The sequence below is a fragment of the Pongo pygmaeus genome, chromosome 11 (assembly GCF_028885625.2).
Source record: "Pongo pygmaeus isolate AG05252 chromosome 11, NHGRI_mPonPyg2-v2.0_pri, whole genome shotgun sequence".
Lineage (NCBI taxonomy): Eukaryota > Metazoa > Chordata > Mammalia > Primates > Hominidae > Pongo > Pongo pygmaeus.
In genome coordinates, this window is record NC_072384.2 from 40241561 (window position 1) to 40256140 (window position 14580).

At 34.6% G+C, this 14580-nt stretch overlaps 1 protein-coding gene across 1 annotated transcript in view; it reads right to left on the reverse strand.

The window, feature by feature from the left end:
* The window catches only part of LRP1B (LDL receptor related protein 1B), a 1896287-nt gene that overhangs the window by 625762 nt on the left and 1255945 nt on the right, over positions 1–14580 (reverse strand). Inside the window, exons 26-27 of the mRNA XM_054478394.2 lie at positions 8171–8335; positions 7649–7893 (exon numbers count right to left, since the gene is read on the reverse strand). Coding sequence (XP_054334369.1) covers positions 7649–7893; positions 8171–8335 — 410 coding nt within the window. The remainder of the gene's footprint in view (positions 1–7648; positions 7894–8170; positions 8336–14580) is intronic.

Sequence of the window (14580 nt, forward strand, 5' to 3'; positions counted from 1 at the left end):
GAACCCAGGAGGCGGAGCTTGTAGTGAGCAGAGATAGCACCACTGCACTCCAGCCTGGGTGAAAGAGCAAGACTCCATTTCAAAAAATAAATAAATAAATAATTAAAAATAAAAAAATAACTTGCCTTCATTTTGCAAAGGCTAAACTTAACTTTGAGAAGGTAAAAAAGACTCAGTCAAGATCACACAAGTATTAAAAGGAGAACAGAAAGATTCAGGTTCCAGAGTCTAGGTTTTAACTACTACAGTACACAACCTCTCTATGTGAAGCAATTCATTCTGATTTATTCACTCGTTCATTCATGGGCCAATTCATGGATGTCTTATAAAACAGGGATGTGAAATGGAGAATGAGTTAGAGTATAACTGGTATAACTATATTTGATCTAATTATTGTTGTAACTGTGGAGAAACCTCTCAGTGTCTTACTCATTCTTTTTCTGGGTTTTGATTCTTTTTTAAAAGGATATCATATTATTATCTAAAACAGTTTGTATATTTACCAGTTGCTATGGTTTTCAAAATAAAATTTAAAAGGAACAGTTGAGTCAGTAGCCTGACTTTGAAAGTAAACTAAAATGTTCCTGCAAAAATAGTACCATTTTTATCAACAAACATTTAAGACCCCTTTAAACCAAGTTCCGTTTACATGAAAAATAAGTTTCTACAAAAAGAGAAAAACATAATTGGTGAAAATCTAACAGATAAAGGGTTTGCAGTACTCTGTAATTAAAATAACAATCACATTCTTGAAAGATTTTTTCTTTTTAATTCCAATTAGAGCAGCTAAGGAAAGAAACACAAAAGAAAACAGAAAAACCCAGAGTGGTAGATTCTTGCTGGGTTTATGAGAAAATTTAACCCTGCACCTGGAGTGGTGATGAAGAAAACACCTTTGGGCTGAGCGAGGACACAGAGAAGAATGACATGGTAGATGGGTGGTGGAGAAGAAGCATATGAAAGGTTAGATTTCACTTTCTCCATGCTTACAAACAATTCCTTTACAGGGTGGGGGAGGAGAGTTTGGTGGCAATGTGTAAAACAAAGTAAGAGAATTGTGCATCTATCTATCTATCTATCTATCTATCTATCTATCTATCTATCTATCTATCTAATCTATATAATTTATCTATTTAATTTATTTTGCAAACACTTTTAAAGTGCTTAGTACTTGCCAGGTATCTTCTAACTGCTTAAAAAGACTAATGTGGCTGGGTGCAGTGGCTCACGTCTGTAATCCCAGAACTTTGGGAAGCTGAGGAGGACAGATCACCTGAGGTCAGGAGATCACTATCAGCCTGACCAACATGGAGAAACCTCATCTCTACTAAAATTACAAAAATTAGCTTAACACGGTGGCACGTGACTGTAATCCAAGCTACTTGGGAGGTGGAGGCTGGAGAATCGCTTGAACCCGGGAGGCAGAGGTTGCAGTGAGCCAAGATCGTGCCACTGCACTCCAGCCTGGGAGACAGAGTGAGATTCCATCTCAAAAAAATAAAGAGAAAGACTAATGTATTTAATCTTTATAACAATTCCATTTTACAGATTTACAAACAAACAAACAAACAAATACTAATGTAGAGAAACAAACTAATACTAATACACAAGAAGTCAGGATTTGACAAATTTGGAATTTGAACCCAAGCAATCTGGCTGTAGACTAAGCTGATTGCTATGAAGTTATTTTTTTTTTTTTTGGAATTTACTGTTTGACTGAACAATCTAGTTCTATTTAGCAAATTATATTTTGTAGTAAAAAGAGTTGAAAGTTATACTAATATCTAATGTCAGACATATTTAGGATCACGAGGACATATGTCAACACACCCACCGAAATTGCTCTCACTAAAATTATCACTGATCTTTTTCCAGGTTGCCAAATCCAACAAATGCATTTGTGTCTTTATTTTTATTGGCTTTTCTACAAAAGCAAATACTGTTGGCTAGTGTTAGCTTGAAACTGTTCCTTGTGTGTGTGTGTGTGCGCGCGCACGCACACGCTTTCTCTTTTTGTCCTGAAATCGGTTGGTGCCCTTTTTCTGAGCATTCTTCTTTGCCTTCCTTTTTAGTGTTGCAGTTCTCCAAGGCTCTATCATTGCCCTTTTTCATTTTCTGTAATACTCTTAAGAAATCTTATCTACATTTTGCCTTCAATCTACAATGGAATAACTATGAAAGTTCTAGTTTTAGACCAAACCTTCCTTCCTTTCTAGCCTTAAATATTCAACTGTATCCCAGAAGTATCTCAAATTCAGCACATTCCAAAGTTTAATTTTTCAGATAATCCTTTAAACGAAGTGCCCGCAAATGATGGCCTAAAGGCTAATACTGGCTGGTAAGCAACTTGTTTATACGGTTGGAAAAAAACCCAAATGAAGAACGCTATTTCTTGGCACATAAAACTTGTATGAAATTCAAATTTCAGTGTCCAGAAATTAAGTTTTATTGGCACACAGCCACACTTACTCATTTCCCATATGACTGCTTTCACATTACAACTGCAGCAGAGTAACTGCAACAGAGAACACATGACCCACGAGTCCTAAAATATTCATTAATATTATTTGGCCTTTCACAGAATACATTTGCTGACCCTCTCTCTTAAAGCCATCCCATATTCTTCCTCCTTTCCCCAGGTTTTCCACTCAAATCTCTATCACTACTTTTTATTGATTTCACCTCTAAGTACATCTCATCAGAGACCATTTCACCTACAAGCATCTCCCAGATTTTGGCATCAGCCACCTCCTGATCTACTGAAGTAGCTTCCTGTAATGGTTATCTTTATATGTAAACTTGACTAGTCTAGAGAATGTCTAGATAGCTGGTAAAACGTTATTTCTGGGTGTGTTTCTGGAAGAGATGAGTATATGAATTAGTATACTGGGTTAAAAGTTTCCTGCCCTTGTCATTACAGGAAAGCATCATCCAATCTGTTGAAGGCCGAAATAGAATAAAAAGGTAGAGGAAAGGCAAATTTGTTTCCTGTTTGAGCTGGGACATATATCTTATCCTACACTCCATAATTGGCACTCCTGGTTCCTGGGCCTGTGAACTCCTGGACCTGGACTTATGCCATTACCCACCCACCCTTCCTGGTTTTTAGGCCTTCAGATTTGGATTGAGTTACACCACTGGTTTTCCTGGTTCTCCTGTTTGCCTACAGTAGGTTGTGGAACTTCTTAGCCTCCATAAGCATATGAGTTAATTTCTAAAATCAATCTCTGTCTCTCTCTCTCTCTGTGTGTGTATATATATATGTGTGTGTTACACACACACATATATATATTCTATACATACATACACACACATATACACTTCAATCCTGTCTCTCCAATCAATCCTTTACAAATTTCTATCATGCAAATCTGTTCTTTTTACTCCTTTGACCATTTTTTTTTTTAAATGTTTTTCTCCTTTTCTTAGAGGAATGGTTCTGAAGGCAGCCTCATATCCCCTGGGAATTTGTTAAAGATGCAAAATGTCAAACCCCGCCTAAGACCTACTGAATCAGAATCTCTGGGTAACACCCACCAATATGTGTTTTAATAAGCCCTCCATTAATTTTAATGTACACTTATGTTTAACATCATTGGAACCATTTATCCCAGAGGAAAAAACTCTATATTTCTTTGTAGGGATATTATTTGAGTGTGAGCATGATCTGACCCCTGCCCAATCTTGTCTCTGATTTATTCTTTCCTTACTTGCTGCTTCGATCTGCAAATGTGAAAATGAAACCCCTCCAAGTTAGTAATTTGCCTCAGGTAACATGGCTAGTGAGTGGCATGAGGGAAGAATTAAATTTAGCTAATCCCAAGGTTTGTTTTGTTTTTAGTGCCACACCCTGCTACGTTTTAAAATACATATACTATACTCTTACATTCAAAATCCATCTATCGTAACAATGATTGTATCTATCCTAATTGTTAATTTAGTCTGTTCCTCCTCTTAGACTATAAACTCCAGGAAGGTAAGAAAGTTTGTCCAAAGAGAATGTCAAGAAAACATGACTCTCTACTGCCATCTGGTGATATGATGCAACAATTCCAAGAGGAATATATGTGCATTTAATGTCTTCTGCTTGTAGAGTGCAGCGTGTAAGACAAAAGCTTGGCTTCAGACTTCTGTTCAGATAACAGAACGATTATCCCCTGGCTGTTAGACCTTGAGCAATTTACTTAGTATTTCTCTGTCTTAGGTTCCTCATCTGTGAAACTGGATGACTAACAATTTTTCTCACGGAAATGCAATGATAATCAAGTTAGCTGCTATTATAATTATCAATATTGTTATAAAGGACTTAGCTAGACTCTATAGTTGACACAAAGAAATAAATGAAACACTGTTCCTTAAATATTTTATAATCTAGGCGAGTAGGTAAGATAGAGTTAGGAAACGATTAATGAATAAATAAATAAATAACCATACAAGCTTTAAATGCTGAGTCCTTATGGTGTTAACTATGAATGCAGAGGAGGTAAAATTTGAGGTAGTATAAGAATTTACAATTGGTATGTGTGAGAAGGAGTCTCAGATGGAGAAGTGTTCCTGCAAGTCTTTGCACACATTGAGACTAACACCTGTAAAGTACTAATAAAAATGATATAAGTGCACACTTATATTACAGTCATAATCACAAAACCATTTTTATTTAATGCTTCATTATATAATCCCAGATCTCATTATCCAAACAAAAACTAACACATGACCCAAAAAGTGTTTATTATAAATGAGTTTTATTGTTCCTATTGTTTTTTAATATACCTGAAGCTTAATTAATAATTGTATTTTACTGATAAAAATATAGTTAGATTAGATGGCTTCGTGAATTATATATTTGTAACTTAAAGAAAAACCTACATTGTGTTAAATGGTGATTAAACTCAACGTTTACAAGATCCCATGATTTAGATACATTATCTCCAGTTTGAAAAAGCAGATACAGAGAGGTTAAATAACTTGCCAAAAATGTCCAATAACACATTAATAGCTGAGACTCATGAATCTGAAATAAAACTGTGCTAATGATGAAGGGTACATCATGCAATTAATAAATCATATGTTTAGGATTTGAACCTAGGCCATGCCATTAATTCTAAGCTTGGCTCTCTCATGCTGTAAATTTTTTTAATTAATATTTAAAACACCAACTACTGCTCCTTCATATTGCATATGTTTAAGCTGTGGTTTGTTTCTTCCTAATCCCATATAACAACAACATTAAAAACCAAAGAGATCTAAAATATATTTCTAAAATATTCTGCTTAAATGTCCAATAACCAATTTGGAACTTTGTGTGCATAATGAATGCTTACTTGTCAGAAAACTGGTGCTGAAACTTTTATTAATTTCCTACTTGGAGGATTAGATAATGTCAAATAGTATTTGTAACCTTTATTTCTTTAATTTGTGAAAGATATATTTCAATTTTATAGTACTGAATGTCATGTATTTTTTAAATTTATTATTTTTTTCATGAACATCATGTTATTATTCTCCAGAACAAGGGCTATTATTATTGTATTTGTGTTAATGCTGAGCCTTTGCCACCATTTTCATTTTAATTCTATCCTTGGTAATAAAATAGTCGATATGTTCCTGCATCTTTTTTCCCTAGCAGTGGAAGTGTTACTTCACTGAAGCAGATAAACAGGACAGATAATGATTATTATATGCTCAGTGATCCTTATAATGGGGAAAAGTAGAATGTTCTCTGATCACTCTCAAAATTGGAAACTGAATTTCATTTAGGAAATAGCAAGTTCTTTTCATAGGTGATATTCTCTAAATGTATTTAAAGACTAGAATATTTGCCCTGAATCCTGGGAAAATATGTTAAATTAGATCCACATAGTAAAATCTTGCTCATTTTATGTAAAGAGGAAAAATCATATATAAATCATATTTTGAGTTAAGAAAAGATGTCAAGGATGCCTCCCCCCACCAAAAAATGACAATGAATGTCTCGCTTCTTTTCTATATATGCATAAATGTCAGGAAAGCTTGAGAGTTTCATGGTTCTTCATTTTCTATGAATTTACTAAGGGTCATGCCAATGTAGGCGAATTAGACAGTGCTGTTAGTAAATGAAGGACATTGATCCTATTTTGGGTGAGGAGGAATGATGCAATACATAGATGAAGGCCATTTTTCATGGTCCAGTTCATTTAGATTGCACTGAACATACAAATTATTATTACTACAAAATGCCAAACAATCTGAGGGACAAAAATACAGTTGTGTAAATAACTCTGCACTTGACATAATCAAAACCATTCATATCTTATAAGTGCTTCTCTACAGTGTTTGCTTACAGCTAGGCATTCCTCTGTTGAAGGAAATTCTAGAGAAGTGTATTTTTTCATTATACTAGTGGCACATTGGCACTGGTCAGAATAATAACTTCTTGCCTTATTTAAATTTAGTCCAATTCAATATATCTACTAAATCCTTATTAAATGCAAAAATGACTAATCTGTATACTTTTTTCTACAATGTCCTCATGCTTTTTAGCTTGTAAGGTGAAAGAAGTCAAGAGTAGAAGAAAAAAATTAAAGTTATTGCTCACCTATGTAAGCAGTATGTATAGAAACCAGTATGTATAGAAACTTCCATGTAGCAAAGAAGGATCAATTACATAAGAAAACAGAAACTGAGAAATTGAGAGTATCTGGGAAAATAACTAGATTCAATCAGATTGTCAGAGAAAGGGCACAAAAAATTTTGCAGATGAGATTTTGGTAGAATAAACAGTATCAAGGGAGAATGAACGCAACACACTGAAGAAAGACAAAGAATAGCCATGTGATATTGTCAACCAGAGAGGTAATTGGTTTTAGTCAAGTCTAAAAGATACTATAATACAAATTTTAAAAATAAGGCTCGATGTGTGGAACAAATGTCCTACATGCTAATGAGTTAGAAGATCCGCTTATTCCACACTGAAAAAGAAAGAGAAGGAGAAGATGCAAGAGAGAGCTTGTCATCTAAGAATCATGAATCTAAAATGAAAATATGCTAATAAAGGGGACATTGTTTGCATTCAAATGAGATTTCCAAGGGTTATATCACATATAATGGGGAAAAAGTATAAAAGGATGAGCTGATGTTACACCAAATGTGATACCTCATGGTATCCCAGTGGGGGAAAAAGTGAGAATTAGGATAGGAACACTTGGCAAACATTGAGTGGAGGAAACACAATCACAAAACCAAGATGGGGTTCACTGTTGAACCAAAAGGGTTCATGGGGAGAGGTAGCACATATGGGCCTGTGAACTCCCTTCTCTTAAAATAGAGGAACTCAAGCAAATGGTTCACCCTTTCTCATGTACCACCCCCTCTCTTCCCAATATGCTACATGGTAATAATCTAAAAATTAGGGGACTTAGTTTAAAATAAATATACAGGGGCATCTTAGGAATTAAGATGCCGCTAAATATTTATATGTAAATAAAATAAAAAGGGAAAGAGAAAAAAATTTAAACTAGTTAAAATAAAGGTTGAAACCACTTCCCTCATAGAGTATGCATAAAATGTCAATAACTTTTAACTTATAGAAGTTATTTTATACTTCAAATATTATATGATTAAGATGATAATACTTTCTGGGTGGTTAATCCATAAGTGAACAAGCACTTACCCTGTGGCTGGCGACTGGGATGGTATATCTGAAGGTCAAATGGCTGCGCACTGGTTTTCTGAATCACACTGACATTCTGCCCTGTCCACTTATTGGCTTTCGACAATGTGTTGGTCCTCCAGTCTGTCCAGTAGACTTCACTCCCATATAGAGACACAGCAAAGGGATGGGAAAGGTATTCATGACCTCGGATGATTTCTATCATGTTTGTTCCATCATAGAGGGCTGAATAAATAGCATCTGACCTACAGAAAGGTAAATACATGAGTAGTTTGTCAAAACTCATTCAACTAGTCCAGAGACATAATCATGAAACTCAGCTAAATGACAAAAAAGGTATTTTATAAATATTTTTATGAGTCTGTATCTGATTTGGAGAAAGCAAAAAAAAAAAAAATACACCTCCAATTTTAATATATGTATACATGATACTGACATGTTAGGACACTTTCCAATGTTGTAAATATTATCTGAGGAAAGTGGAAAAAAAAAAAAATCCAGAAAAGAGATAATTTTTTAAACCTGGCATCTGTCCACACTATCCTTTTCTCAAAGTGGTCCACAGTTAATCCATTAGGCCAAGCCCCAGTTTTCATGTCTTTATAGATGGTTTTTCTCCCAGCACCACTCATAGAGGCAGATTCAATGCGAGGAAAATTTGCATCCCAGTCTGTCCAGAAAAGAATTCTAAAAAAAAAAAAAAAAAAAAAAGAAATAATGCTATTGTTTCTGTCATTCATTTCACAGATATTTATTGAGTGCCTACCATATGCTAGGCACTGGATAGGTGATCAGTCACAAGAGAAACAGATGTATTATCTATCCTCATGGGGCTTATGGTCCAGTGGAGGAGCCAGATAGATAAGTGCATAAATATATAATTATGACTCGTGAAATATTTTGAAAACAATTGCTATGAGAGAGAATAGCAGATGACTGACCTACTTAGAGAAGGTGATCAGAAAAAAGCACTTTGAGGAGTGATATTTATACTAAAACTGAAGAATGAGGTGAGCAATATAAAGAGCATGGCAAGTAGAATAAACAACATATGCTAAGGCCCTAACAGGGAAAAGAACGTGGGCTATTTGAGGAACAGAAATAAGGCCAATGTATTAGAAGCATAGTGAGTGAGGAGGAGAGGGGAGGAATAGGAAGTCAAATAGGTGATCTTATGGGTCTTGTAGGGTAAGAGAACTATTTTGGATTTTATATTAAGGGAATAAGAAGTGCATAGGCCTTTGGTGGCTTTTAAGTAGAGGAGAAATGTTATTCTGTGTGTATAGTAAATATATACAGACATAGTGACAGCGACAGGAGAAAAATTCCCAAGCAGCCAGAAATGGGTCCCCAGTAAAAATGAACCTTCAAGCCAGGGCAGTCTAAAGCCTGAAAACCAGGCTACCAGTTCTGGGTCGAATCCATGAACCAGAGTAAGAATTTCCATCCATGTCTTACCCACTCTCTCTTAATTGGTTCTTTCTGAATGATGCCTTTAACCTATTGAATGATTCCTTTTCCAAGCCCATCCATAAACCAATCGGCAAGAAGTCCCCCATTTGAAGCCCATAAAAACCCCAGACTCAGCCTCAGAGAAGGCTACCCACTTTCAAATCCCCTCTCGCTGTTGAGAGCTTTTCATTCATTCAATAAATTTTACTCCGCCTTACTCCCTCTCCAGCATCCACGTACTTTATTCCTTTTGGTCATGGGACAAGAGCCTGGAGTTCGCTGAACTGCAGGAGTGAAAGAGCTGTAATGCTCCTGCTTGCCAAGCTGCATGCGGCAGGAGGAAAAGAGCTGTAACACTCCTGCCTGCAAATTTAGGGGAATAAAAAACCCACAACGATAGTGATGAGACGGTATATCTGTCTAATCAGTATATACCCAGGATATACTGTACCAGATAAAACAGATATACTGTCTAATCACTGTGGCTATTATACAGAGAATAGATAATAGTGAGGCAGGAGTATGAGCATGTTAAGTGGTTATATAAAAGACCAGAAAAGATGATAGTGGTCGAGAGTATGGTGGTGGCAATAAAGGAGAGAAGTGAATTGATTCAAAATATAATTTGAAGGTAGAATTGTCAGGACTAGCTGATGGACAGGGTGTAAAAAATGAGATAAAAAACAGAATCTCAGGAGACCGTCAGTTTCTTGTTTCAGCAATCTCAGATTGAGGGAAGGATAGTGTGTATAGGGGTTCCATTAAGTGAAAGGGAAAAATGGAAGAGGAACAAATTTCAGGAGCTTAGAATTTAGTGTTGATGGGTGTAGACAGTGTTGGGGCTCAGAGAATAATAAGCCAAAGTATGGTACTTTGGCATGCTGAGCACTTTTTTGAATTAAAGGAAATTGCAAGTTTATGGAAGCTGCCTTTCAAGAACATTCTAACCTTCTCTTGTTTCACTCTTCTTTGCCCCAAACACAAGGGAGGGGCTCTCTTTCTGGAAGTACCCTTATTTGACTGAAGAAAACTTCTTTCAAAAGAAATGCAATTGTCTGAAAACCCCTCCCTTGGAATCTCATTAAATAACCAGGAATGATTAAACAACAAAGACAAAAAAAGACTCATCACCAGACCCAGACAGACTTTTCATCTATTGTTCTGAAGGAAGCTCTGAGAGATTTTCTGAGAGGCTTTATTTGCATAAGACAATGTTTGTTCACTGTGAGGTTCTGCCCTTCACCTCTCTGGAAATTATAGCCACCCCACTCAGAGGTCAGAGGAGCATTGGCCCAGGATATTGTCTATTCTCTGAGCTCATTTCAATTCCCCTGAAAATTATTTACCACTCCTCAAAATGCCTTACATTCCCCATTTCCCTCTCCCATATGAAGAGGGTATATAAGCCTCAACCATCTGGCCCTCTGATTCTTTATTTTATATGGCTCCCATGTACACTTGCACGTTAATAATCCTGTATGCCTTTTCTGCTGCTAATTTGTTGCCAGTTTATTTCAGGACACTTGAACCTTCAGAGAGGGAGTGAAAAATTCCCTTTGCTCTTACAGCAGCAATCAAAAAGAGAAAGTAATGTTGCAGTACATTTTTCTATCAGGTCTGACAATATTTTGTTGATAAATGGTAAAATTATGAAATCGTAAAAAAATAAATTTTCTCTTCATTTAATTATATATAGTTTTATAATTTTTGAATCTTCTATTATTCTGTATAATCCTTGAAAATAGGAATTTGCTAAATTACCTTGTAAAATGAAACAATCCTTTACAACAAAATTTAAAATTCAATTAATCCATCTTCCTTTTAAAACAAATTTATATCTACTTAAGGAAATGTGAAATGATGTATTCACCATGACTTCTATTTTTGAAAAGAATATAGTCTGTTACAGAAAACAGAAATTACAAATATGAAATGATTAGAGGACAGTTCAAAACATTATATTTATAAACACAGTAATTACATATGCTAAAAGAGTATGGCAAAAAGGGAAGAAAGATGAGAGTGGAACTTCCTATATAAATTAAAATACTGACATTTGGTAAGGGTTATTAGGTAACTGTGTCAATATTAAATAGTGGTAGTGTATGTGCTTTTGTGTAAAACAAACTTGGAGTTTCTCAATTACTTCTGCACACTTAATCTCAAACCCCATTTTCTCATCTGAACATAAAAACTAATATAGTACACATTTGTTGGGAACATTAGGTGAGATAATGGATGTAAACAATTTAGCACACAGAATGATTAGCACAGAGAAAAGATTTGTGTTTGTACATGCATGCTCACACACATATTGATAGAGAATAAATATTTTTTAAAGGAAAATTTTCACAGTCTTGCTAACTGTTAAGGAAACAGAGAAAGGGAGAGAAAAAGGGATGGAGAAAATACTAATATCTATGTTTAAATGCTACAACAGTGTCTAGGTGAAAGTAGATTAGTTTTATGAAGCAAACGTGAATCAAAGCCATCAGAATATGATTCAGGGCAAGAGATCATAGGATTAGATTCATCTCATAGAATTTCTTTCAAACAATTGGTTTCTATTAGTTATTTTTTAAAATAATTTCAGTTTCATGGAGATGTGAAAGGAAAATAAATTTTGGAGATTTTTCATTTTGACTACTATAGGGGCTTTATTTACATAACAAGGCCAACATTTTGCTAGCCAGGCCAAACTGAAAGAGCAATGGCTGTCACCCCATGCTGCAGTTCAATAGCTAAGGTTCTGCCTTCTTTTTTTTCCACCATGACAGCCTGGGTTTGGTTCCTATATCAAGCCTTTTCTTGTTTGATACTTGGTACTTCTGAAATAGCAGCAATTTATCCTAGCTGAAATATGGTAATGACATTTTAAAAGATTTTTTAAGGAGCTCAATGGTTAGAAGCCAGCTTAATTAAAAGCTAACATCCAAGATGTGTGTGTGTTTGTGTGTGTGTGTGTATGTGTGTGTCTGTTTGTGTGTGTGTGTGTTTGTATTTAAAAGTCCTTCATGTTTTTTTTTTTTTTTTCTCTCCTAGGACCTTGTCTTTTTTTTTTTTTTTTTTTTTTTGAGCAAAAGTTTTTTTTATTCTCAGTTTACTGAATTCTGTTTTCTTTATTTACTTGTGCTGTCTTTCCCTTCTCTTTCACCCTCTGCTGCATGAGGGACCTAAAACAGTTTATAATAGCCTGGAGTTCCTTAAAGAAAACAGAGAAGGCACCAGGCCCACTTTCGGAGAAAACCATCTGTTTTTCCTCAATGAATCTCAAGAGTGTGAACAGAAAAGTTCATCTCAGCTTTTAAGCTCCTTGCTTTTGTATTGTGTCACCTGATTTTTATTTTTTTTACTAAAGTAGCTATTGCAACAGAGGCTACTCTTGGTTTTGTAAGGAATAGAGTAGTTTAGACACTTAGAAATGTCTTTATTTATTTATTTTTTTAATGAACTGTAAGCACATCACATAGTTTAACCTCTTAATAATTTTCCCCTTTTGGAGACCCAGGATTCAGTGTGGTCTCTACCCAGAGCTCAAAGATCCAGTTAAAGATAGATAGTCTCTATCTAAATAAAATTGGTCTCCTTATATAACCCTATGATAGATTTATTTAATTTTATGTTTGATTTGGCACCCATCTTTAATCTCCCTCTAGCACCACCAGACTTTTTCTCTCTGTACCTTATGATGTAAATTTCGCTATTTGATTTTCACCTTAGTTGTTTCCCTTAATATGAAAAATTAAGGCTATTTAGCTGACAACTGCCTAGGGTTGTGAAACAAGTTATCAAGAATCTGAAAGTCTAAGACAAGGAAAAAAAAAAAGGTCTTTATGAATCTATAAGATATATTTCTATCAGCAAGTGTAATATGTTTATGTATTTATGTGCGTGTACACAATGTTTCACTACTAAAAATATATACAAGAGCTCTAATTAATTGGCTAAAGAAAATAAAAGTACTTGAATCAAATACTTTATCAGGAAAAAAAGACTAGTCAAATATTTTTTCAAGTTTACATAACAAGTAAAATCTTTAATAAATAAGCTAGCTTTAAAATTTTTGGTAAAGTACTTAAGACTTTAGAAATGTGTTAAGAATTGCCAGAATACATTTTTGTTTGCATTTATTAATCAAGCAATTTCTTACTTATCCCTGCCGAATATTATAAGCTGTCAAAATTTGCCATAGGGGTTACAAAACTATAAACCCAGCCCACGACAGAATGATCTTTGCTTGTATGATCTTTAATAAATAAGGCATTGATATTATTTTAATAAAAACAGCTACATCTTAAATTTAGTAAGATTACCATAACTTCTAATCTTGCGGCTTTAGGCAGTCTAGTCCACAGGCAGTAAGTTTTGTTTTGGGAAGGGAATGTAATTGTCTTTGTTTCAAAGCTAAACTGTAAACTATAAACTAAGTAATACAAATACAAAGTTAGTTTGGTCTACACCCAGAAATGAACAAGGACAGCTTGGAGGTTAAAAACAAGATGGAGTCAGTTAGTTCAGATCTCTTTCGCTGTCTCAGTTATAATTTTGCAATGGTAGTTCCATAATTTTAAATGATGACTACCACAGTTTTTATAAATAATGCAGGTAAATGATTAAAATAAAATAATTAGGTAAATGCAATGGGATAAATACTTGTAAATAAACTCATCATAATTTAGATCCTAAAGTTATATTAAATAATATGTATTTCATTATTTAGGTATTTTTCAATAAAAGTATATTAGTAGGAAAACTTTCTTCCAAAAAAAGTATGTCCTTTTTAAACAGGTGAAACATTTTTGTCTAATTCAAAGCTTATTTAAAGGTTATGTATAAAAAAGATAAAAGGAATGGGGAAATAACAGAAATGTAAAGAAAGTTATAAAAATAAAGAGGTTTTTTTTCTGGTAAGAAAGCTTAAAGAGAAATAATTTTTATATGAGAAAGAGTCTTGTATAGTAGATTTAGTCCTAGAACAAAATGACTGGTTGTTTAAGAAACATAGATGTTCAGAACAAACCAGAAAGTCCAAGCATGACATGAATGATCTGTGTAAGTCAAAATAAGAATAAGTCAGACTTGACTTATGAAGTCAACAAAAGCCCCTTGCAAAAACTGGCCTCATACCTTGTCTATACCATTCCTGTACAGGGTTCCTGACCTGGGGTAAGTAAAGAACGTCATTTTTATGACAGGCCCAGGAGCTCCAAGTTTATCTTGGAACCTCAAGAGGAAAGGAATCCACCCAACTCATAGGTATTTGATAGTACAAATCCATGGCTGGGCTCAACTTTAAAACAGTCTTATCTGAGATTCCTTCTATGGGACAAAATTCCATCAAAGCCAATTTAAAAGCCTATGTGAAAATTTTTTTTTTCTTGCTGCACCATATACAAATAATCAGGCCAAGTATAATAAAGCAAATCAGTCCTATGAGGATTTATCTTTAGTGAAAATGGGAAACTGGAGAGAGAAAAATT